The sequence below is a fragment of the Dromiciops gliroides genome, chromosome 4, assembly GCF_019393635.1.
Source record: "Dromiciops gliroides isolate mDroGli1 chromosome 4, mDroGli1.pri, whole genome shotgun sequence".
Taxonomy (NCBI): domain Eukaryota; kingdom Metazoa; phylum Chordata; class Mammalia; order Microbiotheria; family Microbiotheriidae; genus Dromiciops; species Dromiciops gliroides.
In genome coordinates this window covers 171,910,851-171,927,737 of record NC_057864.1, presented here as the reverse complement: position 1 = coordinate 171,927,737, position 16,887 = coordinate 171,910,851, and the positions used below count along the sequence as shown (strand labels likewise).

General features: G+C 38.3%; 1 protein-coding gene across 1 annotated transcript in view; it reads left to right on the top strand.

Annotated features, from left to right (window-relative positions):
- The window catches only part of LOC122752764 (phosphatidylcholine transfer protein), a 56,953-nt gene that overhangs the window by 16,386 nt on the left and 23,680 nt on the right, over positions 1–16,887 (top strand). Inside the window, exon 2 of the mRNA XM_043999660.1 lies at positions 12,774–12,891. Within this exon, the coding sequence (XP_043855595.1) occupies positions 12,774–12,891 (118 nt within the window). The remainder of the gene's footprint in view (positions 1–12,773; positions 12,892–16,887) is intronic.

Here is a 16,887-nt window from a genome sequence, read left to right as displayed (position 1 = left end):
AGTGACTGTTGCCCCAGTTGCATTTAAGTATTTAAGATGAAGTATTTTCCCTCCTTTTTTTTTTTTTTTTACAAAGAAATACTTCAAAGTTGTGTTCAGAACACATTTACAGATACAGGGTGGGCCAAAAGTTAAGATATTTTAGTAACTTTTTGAAAATTATTTTTTCTTTTTTTGCCATTTATGAGATTCAATTTTTCACACATAATATGAATTCATTTCCTATATATACTGTATATTATGCTATGGTATTGTAAATTAAAACCAAAAGCTAAATGAGTTATTAAATATTGAAACCTTTTTGTGACTTTTGGCCCACCCTGTATTTTCCCCAATACCTCTGGGATTTATTCATAACTCAGTTCTTATATAATATCAGTTCTAGATGTTCAAGTCCTAGTTTCAGCTATCAGTAGCTTGGGTCCCAAGATCACTCCTTTCTCCTTGGGGCACCAGAGATGGGTTGGCTGCAAAACCTGACCAGGACTCCAGCTTCTAGAATTCCCACCTCATTCTCCTGAGCTCCAGATTAATCTCCTTTACCTATAGCAGAAAAGAACAATGGCAGAGTCAAAGGACTAAAGCCCTTTCATGGATGAATTAGTGCCTTTCTCTTCACAGTATTATCCTTCATTGAACTCTGTGAGCAAGGGAGACACCCCAAGAATGTGCTGAGATGAATGAGGTGAAGAGAGATGATGGAAGCCTACTAACATCTTTTAAATCCCTCCCCATTCATAGCACAAGGAGCCCACTAAGAACACATAGAATGGCTGGCCAACCTTGGATTTGTCCAAAGTATCTCCATTCCACATAGTTGAGAGTTTTTGAAATAAGTTCCTCAACTCTTCCTTTTGAAGATGTCATCCCAGTACCTTTGTAAATATGCCAGACTCAGTTATATATGTATATATGTTTGTATTTATTATGTATACATTGATGTGTATATATACCTGCATATATATATATACATATATATACATATATACCAATATATTTATAGATATAACTATATGCCTACATTTATATATGTATATGCATATATAGAGAGACAGACAGACAGAGACAAAGAGGGACAGAGGACAGAGAGATAGACAGAACAGACAGCAAAAATAGACACAGCAACATGGTGTAGTGGTTAGAGTTGGCTTTGAAGCCAGGAGAACTTGAGTTCAAATCCCACCTTTGATAAGTAATGATTGTGTAACCCTGGGCAAGTTACTTGACTTGTAAGCATTCTAGACAACTCTTTAAGGATAAAAGTCACAAATAAAGTGCCAGCCTTCTGTAAGGGCCAAATTTAGTATGGAGAGAGTTAATTGGGTGGCTCACTGTAATATTGGGGTAAGAAAAGAGATTAATAGCCTCTTTATAAAAAAAACAAAACAAGTTTTATTAATGGGAACAAATTTTAAACACAAGTGAGGTTAATAGAGCTAGGGACAATGAGAAAGGGAATACGGGAAGGAAAAAGTACAACCTGCTTCCCAGATGATTGGAATCTAAATCTTTGGGGCAAAAAAGGCCCCAGGCACCCCAGATGGGACCTGCCTCGAGCCCAGCTAGCTCCAAAGAGCTAGCCTCACCTCAACAACACAAACTCACCACTACCCAGAATCCACAGTTCCAAGGAGAACCAGCTATGCAGTGTTCCCAAGGCCTGGTCCGAAGGTCCACCACACCAGCATATCACTCCCTTTCACGTGCACAAGAGTGAGCTCTCTCCTCCCCAGCTTCATCCTGAAAACCTCTGCGAAACTAGAAAACAGGGCCGACCACACACAGCCCCAAGGTAATTGGCTGGCAACTTTGATTGAGAAAACTAACAGATGGCTCTACAGCTGTGAGTTGGCCAGCTTCTGGATGCTAAAGTCACCTGGCTGCCCCCATTATAATTTGGCCAGGCCTCTGTAGGTGTGCGGGTGTCTGGCGTGAGGTCAGCATGCAGGCACACATTGGGGTTTCTAATTTTAGCCAAAGATGGTGTCATAGAAACCCCAAATCACAATTAATTCCTTACACTGCCTTGGAGGGATGTTTCTTCACCTGGGAACTTCCTATATCCATGAAATCCCAGGTCCAGTTCCTATTCCACATATATGTGTGTGTATATACATATATGTATGTATATTAGAGACTTTCTCTTTTCCTCTAAGTATGATTTAAGTCATCAATGAAAACCTCTTGTAATTCTTTCTTATTAGTGGTCTTTGGATTATAAAGGTATTTCACTCACCATTGCCTCTCTAATTTACAAATTCTAGAATACTTGTACTTTCCCACTACGAAGTACTCTCTGACTTTGAGAGTACTTGGTTCTCATTGTTGAAGCAGTTGCTAATTATTTGGCCAAACTTGGTACTGAATCTAGCTGGCTCAGGATATGAAAACGGCTTCTTTTGAACATTCTGCAGGGCTGAATTCTTAGTGTATTAGACTAAAAAGGAAGCAGAGATCTTTCATGAGAGTGACAGGTCCCCCCCCCCCCCGCCCAATGTTGGGGGGAGGGAGAGAAAAATAAATGCTTGTTAATTAAAAAAAAATTAAAAGGGAAGAAAGAAAAGTAAGAAGTAATGACATTTGAAATCATAAGTATCCTCTTTTTTTTTTCAAGACCAACTCCCTAATGCTCTTAATTAGTTGTTATTTCTGTGTGAACCCTCATCAGATGAATGGAGGTGACAGTTTTCCCTGGCAGAGAAGAAAAAAGGATGAATTAGAAGTATTTATAGTGAGCTGCAGTAAAACCCTTGAATATGGCTTTGAGCTGTATTAATATTATAATAGTTATTTCCATGAAAAGTTAAAAATTCAATACAGTAATTTGCCTTTTCTGTTTAGGAAATATTGGATGCTGTCTTTTGTGAATTATTTGAATAACGTTTAGATTTTTGCCTTTTTAAAAAATCCAGATGTCTGGTATCATGCATACACTGACTAAATTCTGTTTCCATCTTTTCTTTTTTTTATTGCTTTAATCCAAGATGTGAGGGGAGAAACAGTATTTTCCCAGGGACTGCTTCTATATCTCCCGTGTAGTTGGACTTAAAATTCAAGGTCACTGAAAAGGAAAATATTCAGGAGGAAAACCACTTGCATTTGTGTGGGCTGTCTTGACAGTAATTCAAATAATGAAGTTCTTGCAAAGATGAATTTGGGGGCAACAGAGGCCAGAGTAGAAAAGGTTGTGAAAAGCTGCAGTTTGCTCTTTTGCTAGATAACTATCATCCTGTTCAACATTTAGCTATGACACATCTGACATTGAACAGCTCTCAGTTTTCTCAATATGGATTAGCCACTTAATGTATATGTTGAAGCTCAGCCTGGCTTCCTTTCTTCCTACCACCCAGCAGTTTTCTGGCTTCCCTTGCTTTGATTAGTTCTCAGGGATAGGAATAGGATTAGAGGTTGGACCTTGGATTTCATTGGCTTAGGGATTTTCCAGGTGGAGAAATTCCCTTGACCAATGCAGCTTTCCTGCAAATTAAAGCCTTAGAAAGTTACCTAGAACACAGAAGTTGTGACTTGCCCAGGATTACTAAGACAATATTTGTCAGAAACAGGTTTTGAAGTACAGTATTTCTAGCTTCTTAGGCCAACTCTCTATGTATTAGACCACAATGCTTCTCAATGAGCACTAATTTAAGTAGGAAATATTTAATAAAGATAAACTTTCTCCCTACCCTATGATATAATCCATTCTAACGATAACTAGGAATGATTGTTTTGATTATTCATTGTTCTTCCATTATTCACTTCACCGGCCCCTTCATGATCCCGAATGATGATAAACAGTCAGTTCTCAGAGTAAGTCATTTTCCTTCCCACTATTGCTCTTATCTGAAGAGGTTCCATTTCCTCCAAAAATTTCTTTCCTGAGAGGAATAAATTAGAAAAGACAGCTTGATCACTTAGATTCCTGGGAAAGGTGATGTTGGGATAAAGTGGGGAGGACGGGGAAGATTTCTCTCCCTTGGGAAATAAAACAAGACCTTAATGGCCATCTATACATTCATCAGGGTGGTCTGTTTCTTTTGAGGGGGGCGGGGTTGGTCACCCTGCTGATGCATTTCCCAGTAATTTATAGATTTGGAAGGATTGTCATGCAGACATAGCAGAATAGAGATCAGTTCTCACAAAATAGGCTGGGGGTGGTGGTGGAGGTGAGCTAGTGGGAACAGTGGGTATGGGAATGAGGGTTGATGTGGGTGTTCTTGGCCAACCAGTCACCTTTCTTCTGATTTCAGGCTCAGATTGTTTGGTCCTGCCAGTCATTGGGAACAATCGAATCAGTGAATTTTTTTTCCTTCTCTCTTCACAGAAATGGCACAAATTCTCGAGAATAGGTTAGTTTAAGGAAAGGACAGTGTCTGTAAATATGTCCCCAGCCATTTGAATAACAATTCTAGCGTATTGCAATTTATAGAGTTATTTAGGGTTTGCCAAGCACTTTTCTTAGGTTATTTTAATCAGTCCGCAGAACAACCCTGTGAGATGTGACTGTGTTTGTGTTTTATTTTTATTGTTCTCTGAGGTACCACTTCACACCTATCAGATTGGCTAATATGACAGAATGGAAATGAGAAATGTTGGAGGGGATGTGGAAAAATTGGGACACTAATGCTCTGTTGATGAAGTTGTGAATTGCACCAACCACTTGGGAGAGCAATTTAGAACTATACCCAAAGGGCTATGAAACTGCACATACCTTTTGACTTGGGCAATACCACTACTAAAACTGCATCTCAAAGAGATCAAAGAAAAAGGGAAAAGTCATAGGTACATATATGTATATATATATATATATATACACACACACACGCAATATACATATACATATGCATACACACACATATACACACACACACATATATCAGTTGTATTCTTGTGTTGGCAAAGCATTGGAAATTGAAGGGATGCACTTGAGTTAGAGAATGATTAAATAAATTGTAGCATATGATTGTGATGGAATATCATTGTACTATAAGAAATGATGAGCAGGATGGTTTCAGAAAAACCTGGGAAGACTTACATGAACTGATTCTGAGTGAAGTGAGCAGAACCAGGAGACCATTGTACACAGTAATGGAGATAATATATGACAATCAACTATGAATGGTGGCTATTCTTAGCAATACAATAATTATGAAGAAAAATGTTATCCACCTCCATAGAAAGAACTGATGGAGTCTGAATGCAGACCAAAGCATAATGTAAAAAAAAAAACACTTTATTTTTTCCTTCTTTTTGGTCTGTTCTCTTTTGCAACATGGCTAATATGGAAATGTTTTTTTCATGACTTCATATGTGTAATTTATCTGAAATTGTTTACCTTCTCAAGGAAGGGGAAAGGTAAGAAGGAAGAGAGGGAATTTGGAACTCAAAAATTATAAAAAATGAGTGTTAAAATTGTTTTTATATATACTTGAGAAAAATAAAATAAAAACATTAAGAAATAGTTTTGTTATTGCTTTCTTTTTTGTTGTTGTTGTCACTCTTTTGGAAACTCCTTCCATCAATGCAAATCAGTTAAGGCACTGAGAAATTAAGTGACTTGTCCAGGATCACATAGCTAGTTTATCAGAGGTAGGATTTAAACCCAGGTCTTTCTAACTCCAAAGCTGACCCTTGATACTGTCTCCTGCTATGATATTTATCATCTTCATTTTACAGATGAGCAAAATGTGGCTGATTGAGCTTAAATGACTTGCCTGGAGTCACATAACTGGTAAATGCAGTTAGGTGGCACAGTGGAAAGAGTTCTGGGCCCAGAGTCAGCAAGACCTGGATTCAGATTCCACCTCTGACACTTAGTAGTCTTGTGACTGTGGGAAAGTCACTTAACCTTTGTTTACCTCAGTTTACTCATCTGCAAAATGGGGATAATGATAGCACCTACCTCTCAGAGTTATAAAGGTCATATGAGATAATTTTCGTGAATCACTTGGCACAATCCTTGACACTTAGTAGGCAGTATATAAATGTTAGGTATTCTTAGATTACATATCTGAGGGTAATAATTTGTTGACTGTATAGGACATTTTCTAAAAGGGAGTATTCATAACTTTGGGGCTGTCCGAACCCATGAAAAGGTAACAAACAACGCAAAGCTATTGGACAAAATAAGTCATATGGATGCTCTGGAAGCGTAATGGGGGACTGACATATACACAGAACACCTCTGATACTATTTCCCATTTGGATGAGGCTGGGGAGCCTGCTCTGAGAGAGTCATAATGTATAACAGAAGTGTCTTGGAGAGTGTTTGATTTTACAAATTTGTGGATTAGCTGTGCCATTGCTATAGATTCATTCATCCATTCAATAAAGACCTATTAAGTGTCTGATTTTCAGTGCTAGGTGGTGGGGAAGATACAAAGATAAATAAGGCATGGCCCTTTCACAATTACAAGTTGCCTAGTTACCCCAATTGATGTTTTTTTAATAAAATTGTGGCCTTGGTTGTAGAAGGGGTATAGAGGTTGGGAATACTGAGGTACAAGTTACTTTCTGTCTGATACTCCTTGGAGACAGAACAAGCACAAAAGTATTTGCGGATCCCAAGTATTGAATTGGATTTAACTAGACATTGAAGTTTGGATCCCGTGCTCAATGGCAGGGACTGGATTAAGGTCCTTAATTCATGCTGCTTCTTTTCAGTCCAGAGACATTTAGCTTTCTGTTCTGTGTCTTTTACTAGTCCAAGTCTCTAGAAACTTGGAAAAGCTCCAGAAGAGAATAATAGAGATGACTCTTGTCCTGCTAGTGGAATAGAAATTAGTTGTTCTGAGACAAAGGGAATTCAATTAAGGTTTCCTGGGCTATCAGCAGGATTAGAGAAGTATGATTCACTGCTAACATAAATTCAAATAAACCATTTAAATGGAAGGAAATCAGCAGTGACATTCCTTTTTCTGGGAGCAGCAGAGGATTATTTGTAAGGGGGGTAAGGGGTGTGAATGCCTAAATCAAATCAGATTACATTATAAGAAGGTGTCAACTTTTTCTGAATTAGTTCCCTTTTAGGACTATCATGTGTAAACCTAGCAATAAAATTTATCTAAGTAATTGCTAAGCCACCATTACAAATGAATCTTACAAGTGCTGTCTTTCAGTGGCTTAGACAGGATAAGGGTATTTTACTTCATGCCAAATAATGATTTTTTTTTGGGGGGGGGAATCAATCAGGAATAAGTGACTTGCCCAGGATCACACAGCTAGTAAGTGTCTGAAGCTGGGTTTGAAATCAGGTCTTCCTGACTCCAAGGCCAATGAGTCCACTGTGCCACCTAGCTGTCCCTAATAATTTTTTTTAAAAATCTGCTATATTTGTGACAGGTCCCATGTGCATGGAGATGGGAGATGTAAATAAAGACTTTTTAAAATTGAGAAGTGTGGTCTAATGAATCAAAAAAGACTTGTATTGGGGCAGCTAGGTGGTGCAGTGGATAGAGCACCAGCCCTGGATTCAGGAGGACCTGAGTTTAAATCCCAAATCCGGCCTCAGACACTTAACACTTACTAGCTGTGTGACCCTGGGCAAGTCACTTAACCCCAATTGCCCTGCAAAAAAAAAAAAAAAAAGACTTGGATCAAGTCCTACTGGCTATGTGATTCTGGGCCAGTCACTCAATTAGTACTTTTGAACCCAGGCTTTTCTAACCCCCAATTCTGCTCTCTAGCCATCTATGTACTCTCTCTCTAACTCACTTAATCTCTGTGTCCCAGGCAACTCTCTAAAACTACGCGTGAGAGAGGATGCTGACTTGCACATTCATAGACGGTGTCTCCTCGTCTGGGACTTCCTTATGCCAATTCAATCACAAGTCCTGACCCTATCCCTAAATTTAAAATTATGAGGCCTTAGGGAAAGCACTGGTGAGCTAGATGGGATGATGGATAGAGCATGAGGCTTGGGAGCAGGAAGAGTTGTCTTCCTGAATTCCAATCAGGTTTCTAACTGTATGGTCTTGGACAAGTCACTTAACTCTGTTTACCTCAGTTTCTTCATCTGTAAAATTGAGTTGGAGAAGGAAATGTCAAAACACTCCTGTATCTTTGCCAGGAAAACTCCAAAAAGGGCCACAGAGAGTCAGAAAGGACTGAAAAATGACTGAACAAAATGAAAGCACTTTCCCATATGTTTTTTCATTTTTGTCTCAACATAAACTTCTGTAGTATGTAATGTGTTATCTCCATTTTGCAGATGAAGAAACTGAGACTCAGAACATGATTATCAAGTGCCTGCTATGTGCAAGATACCTTGTTAGGCTGCTGGGAATACAAAGATGATTAAAAATTATCCCTGGCCTCAAAGAGCTCGTTTCCACTTGCAATGAACTGAAAAATAAATAGGATTTCAGCTGAAAGAGCCTCCTATAGTTTTAGGGCTCTTGGATAATTCATATCCAGGACAGTGGGTCATGATGTCAGCTGTCAGGATTCAAGTTTTGGCCTATGTATCTCTTAAGTGAAATTTTAAAATTATTTCTTATTTTTTAATGTTGTTTGGAAACCTGACTAGAAATGAGCACAACATGCTGCTTGTTTACATTAAAACCTTTAACTCACTAGCTGTGTGACCCTGGGCAAGTCACTTAACCTTGATTGCTTCAAAAAAACCCCAACCAACAACAAACCTTTAGCTAAGAGATGTGGCCTACAAAATTTTTGTCATAAGTCATTCACTTATGACCTAAAGGAATGCAGGAGAAAGTAGAGGCAGTCAAGTGGCAAAATTTATAGACCACTGTACTTGAGGTCAGAAAGACCTGAGTTAAAAACCTGCCTTTAGGTACTTTCTGTGTGACCTTATACATGTCACTTAACTACTACCAGCCTTTGTTACCTTATCTGCAAAATGAAGCTAAGAATCGCATCTACCTCACTGGATTGTTTGTGAGGATCAAATGAGAGAATCAATGTAATGTGCCTTATAAACCATAAATTGCTATGTTAATGTTACTTATTATTTCTCCTAGGCAGATCAAAAAAGTTATATTGGATTATAACTTTGGGGAAACATTTAATGTTTGGTAATGGGAAGAGGGAGAGGGATCCAGAGGGGGTTATCCATATGGCAAAGCCCCTAGTGAGGCCTGTTTCCCTGATGTTTTCTTGGTATCAAAAATTCCCCATTGAATTCTGAGACTATTTCTCTCTTTCTGTTCCCATCTATCCCTCCAACCTCCATTTCCCACCTCCAACACACATTGTAAATTTAGTGTGGTTTATGAGTGTGTGCAAGGTATTTTGGAGATATTAAAGGAGGCAACAAGCATTTACTAGGTGCCAGGTATTGTGCTAAGTGCAGGAAAAATAAATATAAGCAAAAAGAAAATCCCTGCCTTCAAGGAGCTTACATTCCAATGGGGGCAGACAATATAAGAAAAGGAGCAGTAAAGGGGATGGTGGTGAAGATAGGTTGGGGGTAAAGGGAACTGGGGATGATGCATTTTGTTGAAGTTTGAAAAATCTACCTAGAGGGGAATAAAGGTTGGCCCATCACCTTGGGCCCCTCCCCAAAATGGAGATCCAGGGAAGAACTCATCCATGAATATAAGCAAAAGGGGGTGGGCCCAACAGAGAGATATTCCAGGGTAAGCCTACAGCTGGGGCATGGTGTTGAAATCTGGAAAGACAGAAACACGTCTGGGATATATTAAATGTTATATTGAACATTGTTCTCCTATTAAGAACATACTTCCTGGAGCAGAGACCTTTAAAGGATAAAGACTTCTTTTTGTTTTGTTTTTGTGGGGCGATGAGTGTTAAGTGACTTGCCTAGGGTCACTCAGCTAGTAAGTGTCAAGTGTCTAATTTGAACTTAGGTCCTCCTGAATCCAGGGTTGGTGCTTTATTCACTGCACAACCTAGCTGTCCCCAAGACATCTTTTAAACAGCAAAAACTTCGAAGATCTTCATTCTCCATCCCCCACCCCCAGTAGTTATACAATTAGTCTCCATTGATTGAAGAGATGCATAGTGACAAATGCTTGGTGCACAGATGGTTTCCCTGACCCTTGGAAAGAAATCTGAGTGGTGTGTGTATGTGCGTGCATGTGTGTGTGTGTGTGTGTGTGTGTGTGTGTGTGTGTGTGTGTGTGCATGTGTGTGTGTTGATGGTGGAAAGTGGTCAATGCCCTACTGGTTGGAAGCCATTGCCCTAAAGGGAGTTTTCTCTGACTCAGTGGTGGCATAATTGAAACTCTTATAAACTCTTTATATACTAAGGTACATGTGTATATTTATCTATGTCATATGTAATGATATCAATATTGATATTAGTCTAGATTAATATGTGTATATATGTACATATATAAATGTCTTTGTGCCTTTATAAGAATTCTCAAATCTTTTTTTCTGCACATATATCCATCTCCTGATTATATTGTGTATTCTGAAAGGCAGGGACTATGTATGGTAGACTGGTTAGAGACCTAGATTTGCTGTCTGGAAGTCCTGAGCTCAACTCCTACCTGAGACACTAACCAGCTGTAGGTTCCTGGTCCAGTTGTTTCACCTTTCAGAATTTCAGTTTCCTCATATGTCAAATGGAGATAATAGTAATAGTAATGTGGTGGGAGTTAAATGAAACAATTCACATCAAGTACTTTGCAAAGCTTCAATTTGCGGAAGAGCAGATCTGTGATTTTTCAATAAATCAATAAATTAGCCAACAAATACTTATTAAATGCTTATGTTCCAAGCAGTATACTAGGCACTAAGGTTTTTGTTTTGTTTTGTTTTGTTTTGTTTTGTTTTTTGCAGGGCAATGAGGGTTAAGTGACTTGCCCAGGGTTACACAGTTAGTTAAGTGTCAAGTGTCTGAGGCTAGATTTGAACTCAGGTCCTCCTGAATCCAAGGCCAGTGCTTTATGCACTGCCTCACCTAGCTGTCCCCTAGGCACTAAGTTTTACAAATAAAATGAAAGAAACAAGGAAGCTTATATTCTAAATGGAAAGCTAATAAGGTATTTCCTCTATCAGTGGAGATCAACACCTTCTCTTTAACTTATATGTGGGGGAGTGTGCACCCCAGGCTCATGAAGATGTTCTTTAGCTACTATTCTTACTACTCTATTTCTAGAAATTCATGTTCATTTGAGCTAATTACATCCCCTTAACCATTGAAAGTAAATACATTCCTGGGGTTTAAACACTGTAATTTTATGTGTGAAGACCCAGAGAGTTCCCTGACCCTAGGGGGTCACATTCCCTTACACAACATAACCTGTGATAGCAAGTTTGGGAATTCAGAGCAAGGGAGCTACATATGGATTTAAGGACCTGTTCTAAGAATTCTGAGAACTCACAGGGGTATAGTCTCTGCAAACTGAGAATCACTAGACTAATCCAAACTCCATCATTTAAAAAATAATGAAACTGGGACTCAGAGAGGGGGATTGACTTGCCCTGGGGACCAAAGCTGTTTGTTACAAGCCAGGTCTCTTGCCTTCCACTCCATTGTTTTTTCCAGTACATTTCCCTGCCTTCTTATTGAAGGAATTCTATTACCCTGTTTCTCTCTACCTCATCCATTGAATAGCAGCATCTGTAAATAACATGGCCTACTAATAAATCCTTTTCAATGGAGATTAGGTTTCTATTAGTTAGAAGTGTAAATCCATGAGGATGCCAGAAAGGGAGAGATCAGGAACTATACAATATTGGACAGAAAGTACAATATGCTGGACAGCTGATTCAGGAGGACTTGGATATTGACAGATACAACCCACGAAATGTTAAATACAGTTAATCTCACATGGTTAAATACAGGAAGCTTGAAGAGTTCTTTTTTTCAGGGTAGCTAGGTAGGGCAGTGAATATAGCTTTGAGGCTGGAGTTAGGAAGTCCTGAATTCAAATATGGATTTAGACACAGCTGTGTGACCTTGGGCAAGTCACTTAACCTTTATTTGCTTTAGTTCAGCTACAAAATGAAGATAATAATAGTACCCATCTTCCAGGGTTGTGGTGAGGATTAAATAAGATAATCTTTGAAAAATGTTTAGTATAGTGCCTGGCAATAGTATGTGCTAAATAAATATTAGCTAGTTCTCTACTCCCCTCCTTTGTTTATAAATTCTTTGATGGCAGAGACCATCTTTTGCTTCTTTTTGAATCCCTAGCACTTATGTGTGGCACATAGTAGGCACTTAATACATGATATTGATTGCTGCCCCAAAGCATATAAAATATTGATACTCTAAGCCCTCTCATTAACAAAACTAGTTTGAATGATTTGCAACCAACATTTTGGACTTCAGTGCCATAGGATACAGACAATTTGATGTAGAAGGGCAGGGCTTGGGGTTATGTAAAATAAAGTACTGGCTTCATCTGTTTCACAATTGCCTGAACTAAGTTTCCTTCTAGTTGCCTCTTAGCCATTTAGAAGGCTGTTTTATCAGTTTGGGAAGCTTCCCTGCCACTGAGCCCTATTTCACATAAGCTGGATGGTCTATGGCCACTAACAGGCCTGATCCCACTGCTCATTGGCATGGAGGCACTAATCTGTTCTCTTTCTGATGTTTCCCCCTCTTCAGTCAGCCTGGTAGCAACACTCCTCTCCCAACCACTGCTTTTGGCAGATCACCATAATGAACTTAGCTTGGATAGCAGATCAATACTACAGCTCAGAACTTCTGAACTCAAGTGATCCATCCACCTCAGTCTCCCCAATATCAGGGATCACAGATGTGTGGCACCATGCCTGCTAGAAAGTATTTTGGTAGTGGCATTCTGATCATTTATTTTGTTTGTTTTTAACAGCAAACAGGACTCTATGAGTATAAAGCTTTTGGTGACTTCAAGGATTGCTTGCCAGCCCTGTGTGCAGATGTCTATATGGACTTAGAATATAGAAAGCAATGGGACTCATATGTTAAAGGTGAGTGGGGCACTCAGTTTACTTTAAAACCACTGTAAAAATAGTTTACTCTCCATTAACCACACCAATGAAAGCAAAGTTTTCTGTATATTATCCACAATGACATATCAATCCAAGAACTATTTATGTTTCCCTAGGGAATCCAGTATATTTGATTTTTGAGGGGTGAGATATAGTTGTGGATTCAGCTTTTTGTCTGGCTCAAGTTTATATTAAAATGAATTATGTATTCTCTGAGGGCATGCTGCTTATTAAGGAATGGGAAGGGAGAGGAGAGAAGGAATATGGAGTTAGGGAGGAAACAAATATCCTATGCTATGATCTGGATTGAAAAATTCCTTTTGAGAACCTACAAAGTTTTGGGTTTGGGGCTGGAATTAAAAGACAAAAGAAAACAGAAAAAGTCTCCACACTCATAGTGCCTATATTCTCCTAGAGGGATGATCCAAATGCAGATAATTGAGGAGTGTTTATTATTTTTATTATCTTTATTTATTTCTTATCTTTATTTGACTAGATCCACATTCTTCACCCCCACTCCTACCTGGGGATCCTTCCCAATGGTTCTTTCCTCTTTTCTCCTCCCTTTCCTTTCTTTCTTAGAAATTATAGATACAGGTATGCCTTCTTTTATGTAGCAGGAATGATTCTGTGTATAAATTGAATTAAATTTTAGGGACTCTGGGTAGTTTCCTACATAAAGAAAAGTCATAGTGAAACTTTCTATAAACCAAGTAAATTGCCCTCTGGTTCATATTCTCATCTGGGTTTTCTGGATTTCCATGTGGCAGGTATGTTGAAGAGGCAGGGCATACTTGTACACTGTCCATATTCCTGAGCCAGGGTCCTTCCATTCCTTGGTGTTGGCTTGGAGTGAGCATTGTATTGTTTAGGAAGTGTGTAGGTGACTATTTCCCAACAATTGAAGAGTCAGAGGTATAAAGGATGCTTTAATGGTTTGGTATGGCCCTTTTCCCTAGCTTGTGTGTTTCCAAACATGATAAAGTTTAAAAGTATGATCTTGTTCCCTGACTCCTAAATTATGAGTCACCATGAAATGGACTAACAGTTAAGGCATTAGATCAGAGAAACTGATTTGCCATTAGCTCAGAGACTGTATTATTTCAACCTAAATTACAATAGGTAATTATTAAATCTTAAACAGTTTTTTACTCAAATTCTTGAGCTGGGAATGACGGACTGAAGGGTGGCTTTAAGATTGCCTGGTAATTCTTAAATTATCTCTCCTTGATCTATTTTCCAGGTCAGTTATTTTCCCAATGAGATATTCCACATTTTCATCTTCTTTTCTTTTCTTTTCTTTTCTTTTCTTTTCTTTTCTTTTCTTTTCTTTTCTTTTCTTTTCTTCTCTCTCTCTCTCTCTTTTTCTCTCTCTTTCTTTCGCTGGGCAATGAGGGTTAAGTGACTTGCCCAGGGTCACACAGCTAGTAAGTGTCAAGTGTCTGAGGTAGGCTTTGAACTCAGGCCCTTCTGAATCCAGGGCCGGCACTTTATCCACTCCGCCACCTAGCTGCCCCTCACATTTTCTTCTATTTTTCATTCTTTTGACTTTGTTTTATTGTTTTTCGATGTCTCATGGAGTCATTAGCTTCTACTTGCCCATTTTCAATTTTTAAGGAATTATTTTCTTCAGTGAAGTTTTGTACATCTTTTCCCATTTGGTTGATTCTGCTTTTTAAGGAGTTCTTTTCTTGACAGAATTTTTATAACCCCTTTTTCTATTAGGTGAACTCTGCTTTTTAAGGAATTATTATCTTAAGTGAATTTTTGTGCCTTTTTAACCATTTGGCCATTTCTGTTTTTTTTAAAGCAAGAATCAAATTCTCTTTTCATAATTTTCTTGCATCACTCTCAGTTCTTTTTACCAATTTTGTTCTACCTCTCTTATTTGTTTTAAAATCCTTTTTGACCTCTTTCATGAATTCACATTTTTTCTTTGATCTTTGCTTATAGCTATTTTGACATCAATGTCTTCTTTTGAGTTTGTGTCTTGATCTTTCCAATCACCATAGTAGCTTTTTGTGGTCAGGTGTTTTTTTGTTTGTTTGTGGTGGTGGTGGTGAGTTGTTGTTGCTGTTGTTTGCTCATTTTCCCAGAAAATTTTTCGACTTTTAACTTTATGTTAAAGTTGTGGTCTACTCCCAGGTTATAGGGAACATTGTCCTAAGCTTCAGGGTTTTCATTTATTTATTTTTTGTGTGTGCTTCTGTTTTCAGAGATAGTTCTGGGAGTTTGTAAATTTTTGGTGCTTCTAAGGTGATATGATCCTAGGAGAAATGTGGTCACTGCTTTGCTTGTCTGTGCTCTGGTCTTTATTCAGAAAGGGATGTTGATCTCCTGGAGCTACAAGTTCTAGTGCTCTTCTTTGCCCTGGAATTGCAACCCAGAACTGCATGTAGCAATGCAACAGGGTCTTGCACCCAGTGCCAGAAAAGGGTCCTATGTAATCTCTTTTCTGACTAATTCTCTGACTACTATCTCTGGACTGAGAGCTCTTGAAGCTGCTGCTACTACTGTTGTAGTTCCTACTGCATACACTCAGTGCTGGGCTGATTCCTACCTCAGTGTCACAGACCCACAGATCTCTCCTGCTGACCTCCTAAGTTGTCTTGGCCTGGAAAAATCTCTCACCCCAACTGTTTTGCTGGCTATTCTACTTCAGAATTTTACTTGGGGCATTAAAGTTATATGGAGGGGAATGATGGGAGAATTCAGCTGAGTTGCTGTTTGTACTCTAGCATCTTGGCTCCACCTCCACTTTTTCTTAAAGGATAAGTATATCTTTTTGTTTGTATTTAAGCAACTCTTCCCATCTTATCTTTTTTTAATCATAAAAGTATTTTATTATTTCCTAGTTACATATAGAAATAGTTTTCAACATTTGTTTTTATAAGATTTCTAGTTTCAAATTTTTCTCCCTCACTCCCCCCTCCCCAAGACAGCAAGCAAAATAGGTTATATATGTACAATGACATTAAACATATTTCTGCTTTAGTCATGCTGTGAAAGAAGAATCAGAGCAAAAGGGAAAAACCTCAAAAGAAGAAAAACAAAAAAGTAGAAATAGTTTGGTTCAATCTGAATCTAGCTTCCACAGTGCCTTTTTTTTCTGAATTTGGAGAGCATTTTCCATCATGAGTACCTTGGAATTATCTTTGACCATTGTATTGCTGAGAAGAGTCAAGTCTATCACAGTTGATCAATACACAATGTTGTTGATACTGTGTACAATGTTTTCCTGGTTCTGCGCACTTCATTCAGAATCAGTTCATATAAGTCCTTCCAGGTTTCTCTGAAATCTGCCTGCTCATTGTTTCTTAAAGCACAATGGTATTCCATTACATTCGTATAACACAACTTTTTCAGCCATCCTCAATTGATGGCCATCCCCTCAATTCCCAATTCCTTGCCATCACAAAAAGAGCAGCTATAAATATTTTTGTACATGTGGGTCCTTTTCCCTTTTTTAGGATCTCTTTGGGAAAAAGACCTAATAGTGGTATTCCTGGGTCAAAGGGTATGCACAGCTTTATAGCCCTTTGGGCCTAGTTCCAAATTGCTCTCCAGAATGGTTAGATCAGTTCACAGCTCCACCAACAATGCATTAGTGTTCCAATTTTTCCATAGCTTCTCCAACATTTATTATTTTCCTTTTTTGTCATATTAGTCAATCTGATAGGTGTCAGGTGGTACTTCAGAATTGATTTAATTTGTATTTCTCTAATCAATAGTAATTTAGAGCATTTTTTCATATGGCAATAAATAGCTTTGATTTCTTCATCAGAAAACTGCCTATTCATATCCTGTGACCATTTCTCAATTGGGAAATTACTTGGATTCTTAAAAATTTGATTTAGTTACCAATATATTTTAGAAATGAGGACTTTGTCAGAAATGCTGGCTGCAAAAATTGTTTTGCAGATTTCTTCCTCCCTTCTGATTTTAGATGCATTGCTTCTGTTTGTACAAAACCTT